The sequence below is a fragment of the Manacus vitellinus genome, unplaced genomic scaffold (assembly GCF_001715985.3).
Source record: "Manacus vitellinus isolate BGI_N305 unplaced genomic scaffold, ASM171598v3 scaffold_87_pilon, whole genome shotgun sequence".
Classification (NCBI taxonomy): Eukaryota; Metazoa; Chordata; class Aves; order Passeriformes; family Pipridae; genus Manacus; species Manacus vitellinus.
In genome coordinates this window covers 125298-128525 of record NW_021940854.1, presented here as the reverse complement: position 1 = coordinate 128525, position 3228 = coordinate 125298, and the positions used below count along the sequence as shown (strand labels likewise).

Genomic DNA, 3228 nt, shown 5'->3' with positions numbered 1-3228 from the left:
AAAGCAGGAGCTCCACACAAAGCTCTTTGCACCCCTTTATTCCCCCTGGAGCCCCAAATCCCACGGCTCCCACATCCCAACATTTCCAAACCCCAACCTTCCCCCCTTTCCCCCGAGCTCTACAGGAAACAACATCATGTCCCATTTTGGGGTCTTTTTTTAACCCAAATTCAGAACGTTTAAGCTCAGACTATTTACACCAAACCCCCCTCTTGCATATCCAGGGAATCCCAAAGCCTTTCCCAGCTGCGGGATGTTCCCTTTGGGAGCCCCTGACCCCCCATTCCCAGGATCCCCCCAAAGGGGTTTTAGTGTTGATTTGGCTCCTTGGAGCCTCCCAGGGCTCGGGAAGGGCTTTTCCCAGGATGAGTTTTCCGGATTCCGGATTCCACCCGGAGAGCGACCGAGGCTCTTGCATAGCCAGGGGCAGGGGGGAAAAAGGGATGAGGGTGGGGGGGCAAGAAAGCAGGAAAACAGGGATAAAAGCGTTGGGGGGACGGTGGAAAACCTAAAACAAGCCATTTTCCAGGCCTAAAGCTTCTTCCTGGAGCCAGCCTGGGGCTTTCCTGGATCGTCTTTCAGGTCCTTCCAAGCCAAACCATTCCATGATTCCCTGGTGGGATTTTCGGTGCTGGTCGATGAATCCCATGGGTTTTTTCCTTATTATTTGCCTTAAACAGCCCCAAAATCTGCTGGATTCCTCCTCTGGGATGGGAAATGCTGGATCAGCTTCTCCTGGTGCTCCAGCACCATCCAGGGAAAGTGTCTGCTCCTGGATGGAGCATCCCAGGGATTGAAGAGGGAAAAGGGGGCAAGGAACCAAGAGCAGGAGGGAAAAACAGAATTTGGGAGGAAAAAGCAGGAGAGTGGGGGCGGCGTGGAGGGATTTGCATAAAAGCTCCAGGATTTTTCCAGCGTGGGCTCCTGCTTCCCAGGAGCTGTGGCTGGGCCAAAGTCTGGGGTTATTTTGGCTAAAAATCCCAAAATTTTGCTGGCAGGAGTCAGATGATCCCAAAAACCCCCAGAGTTTTCCTCCCTGTGCTGTGCCAGAGGCCCCAAAACTGTCCCAGTCCTTCCCAGACCTTGGAATAAAGTGCAGAATGTCCGTGTAGTGAGAAGAGAGGCGCAGGGAGAGCCAGGAGTGGGAATTTCCACCTCCTGCCGTGCAGGATGGGCCATCCCTGCCCTGGGAATGTGGTGGGAGCTTCCCTGATATAAATATATATAAATATATATAAATATATCCACTCGTGTCCAGGCCTTGGGGGCCTTGGAGGAGGAGGGAACGAGCTCTGACGTGGGAATATGGATCCCACACCCCTCATTCCAAGAATTGTGGACCCCACACCCCCCATTCCAAGAAGAACTGTGGATCCCAAACCTCTCATTCCCAGGAGAATTGTGGATCCCTCATTCCCAGGACTGTGGATCCCTTATTCCCAGGGGAAACATGGATGCCCCATTCCCAGGAGGAGCCATGTGGGGGAAACGAGGCTGAGTCCAAACGTCACCGCGGAGCCACAAACCCAAGGCCGGGAATCAAATGCCACCAATCCGCCCCAAAAACCTCTTGTGGAGAGCCCCAGGAGCCACAGGAGGTGGGAGTGGGGCCGGAGGGACATTCCAGGCGGGATCAGGGGGTGTAGGCCGGCGGAGGCTGGAACTGGTTGATCACCTCGTACTCGGCCGGGTAGGGCTCGTTCTCCTCCATCTCCGAGAGCAGCTCCAGCGCCTGCTCCTCCTCCTCGGTGGGATAATGCCGGAGCAGGTTGGCGGCCGTGGCCAGGATCGAGGCCCCCCCTGCCCCTGCCACCAGGTAGAAGCTGACGGCGAAGATGACGTAGACCTGGGAGCCGTGGTACTTCTTGTGCTGCTGCTGCTGCGCCAGGATCAGCTCCGACGCCCAGTAGCAGAACCCGATGACGGTGGCACATTGCAGGACTGGGAGGGACAAGGAAAATGGGGAGAAATAGGAGAAAAATCAGTCACAGAGTGGTTTGGGATGAACAGGGATGTGGGCAAGGGCAGAGCTCGGGGTGAAATGAGACAAACAGCCAAAACCCAGCCAGAAATCTACAAAAAATGTGAGGCTTTCCCTGCAGGAATTCCCGGCTGGAATTCCCTGGCTGTACCTGTGAGGATTCCCTGCAGGAATTCCCATCTGGAATTCCCTGGCTGTACCTGTGAGGATTCCTCTGCAGAATTCCCGGCCATACCTGTCAGGATGTGGGCGAAGGCGTAGCGCCGGGTGATTTTCAGTGCCGGGTGTTTGGGGCCGAACACGTCGAGCAGAAAGGCCGAGAGGCTGCACAGGATTCCCAGGAAGCAGAAGGCAGCAATGACCCGGAGCAGCAGCACCGTCTGCGGGTTCATGCAATAATCTAGGAGAGAGGGACGGAGGTGAGCACCCAAAAAACCCTCTTTTCCACCCAAATTTCCCCCTGCTCCAATCTCACCCGGATCCTTGAGGATTAAAATCAGAACCCTCCAGATTCCACAAGATCCATGACAGGGAAAGGGGCTGTAACACTGCCAGTCCCCCACACCATCACAAATTTTAATAAATTCATCCAAATATTCATTTAAATATCATGTTAATTAGTGCTAATGGACATGTGCCAGTGTGAGACATGCTGGGAATGAGTCTCCAGTTCCATCCGTGCCTGAGGGGGGTGAGTAATGCTGGAAAAATAGGTGGGAAGGGGCCTCTCCAAGGGCCACAGTTAACCAAAAGCAGGAAAACAGACATGGTGTGTAGCTGCCTGTGGAGTTATATCCATAGAGTTATACCCCCTTCCAACCCAAACCATTCCAGGATTTTATATTTGGAGCTGAATTTGTATAGAGGGGCCATGGGTGTTGTTGGAAGGGAACGGGAGGACTTGGAGGGGGATGTAAGAGGGTCAGAGAGAGATGGAAAGGGATGGAGGGGATGGAGAGGGATGGAAGGGGGACAGAGGGGTTGAAAGGAGAGGGGAGGGAAGGGGATGGAGGAGAACGGAAGGTGAGATGGAGGGGGGACAGAGAGGGATGGAAGAAGGATGGAAGCAGGACAGAATGGGGTGAAGAGGATGGCAGGGGACGGAGGACTGAAGGGATGGAAGGGGCCAAAGGGGTCTCACCTCGGAGCAGCTCGGGGTTCACATAGCCCAGCACATCGGCCACCCCCAGCTCCTGGCGGGAGCAGGTGCCGCCGTGGATGCGGAGCCAGGCGGGCTCAGCCAGGGC

At 55.0% G+C, this 3228-nt stretch overlaps 1 protein-coding gene across 1 annotated transcript; it reads right to left on the bottom strand.

The window, feature by feature from the left end:
* Window positions 1-23: 23 nt before the first annotated feature.
* On the bottom strand, window positions 24-3222 carry TMEM127 (transmembrane protein 127; the record flags this gene model as incomplete). Its single annotated transcript, XM_029965002.1, has 3 exons — window positions 24-1941; window positions 2217-2381; window positions 3123-3222. Coding segments are annotated over 3 exons (573 nt in total), but the record flags the coding sequence as incomplete, so codon positions are not given.
* Between the last annotated feature and the right edge of the window lie 6 nt (window positions 3223-3228).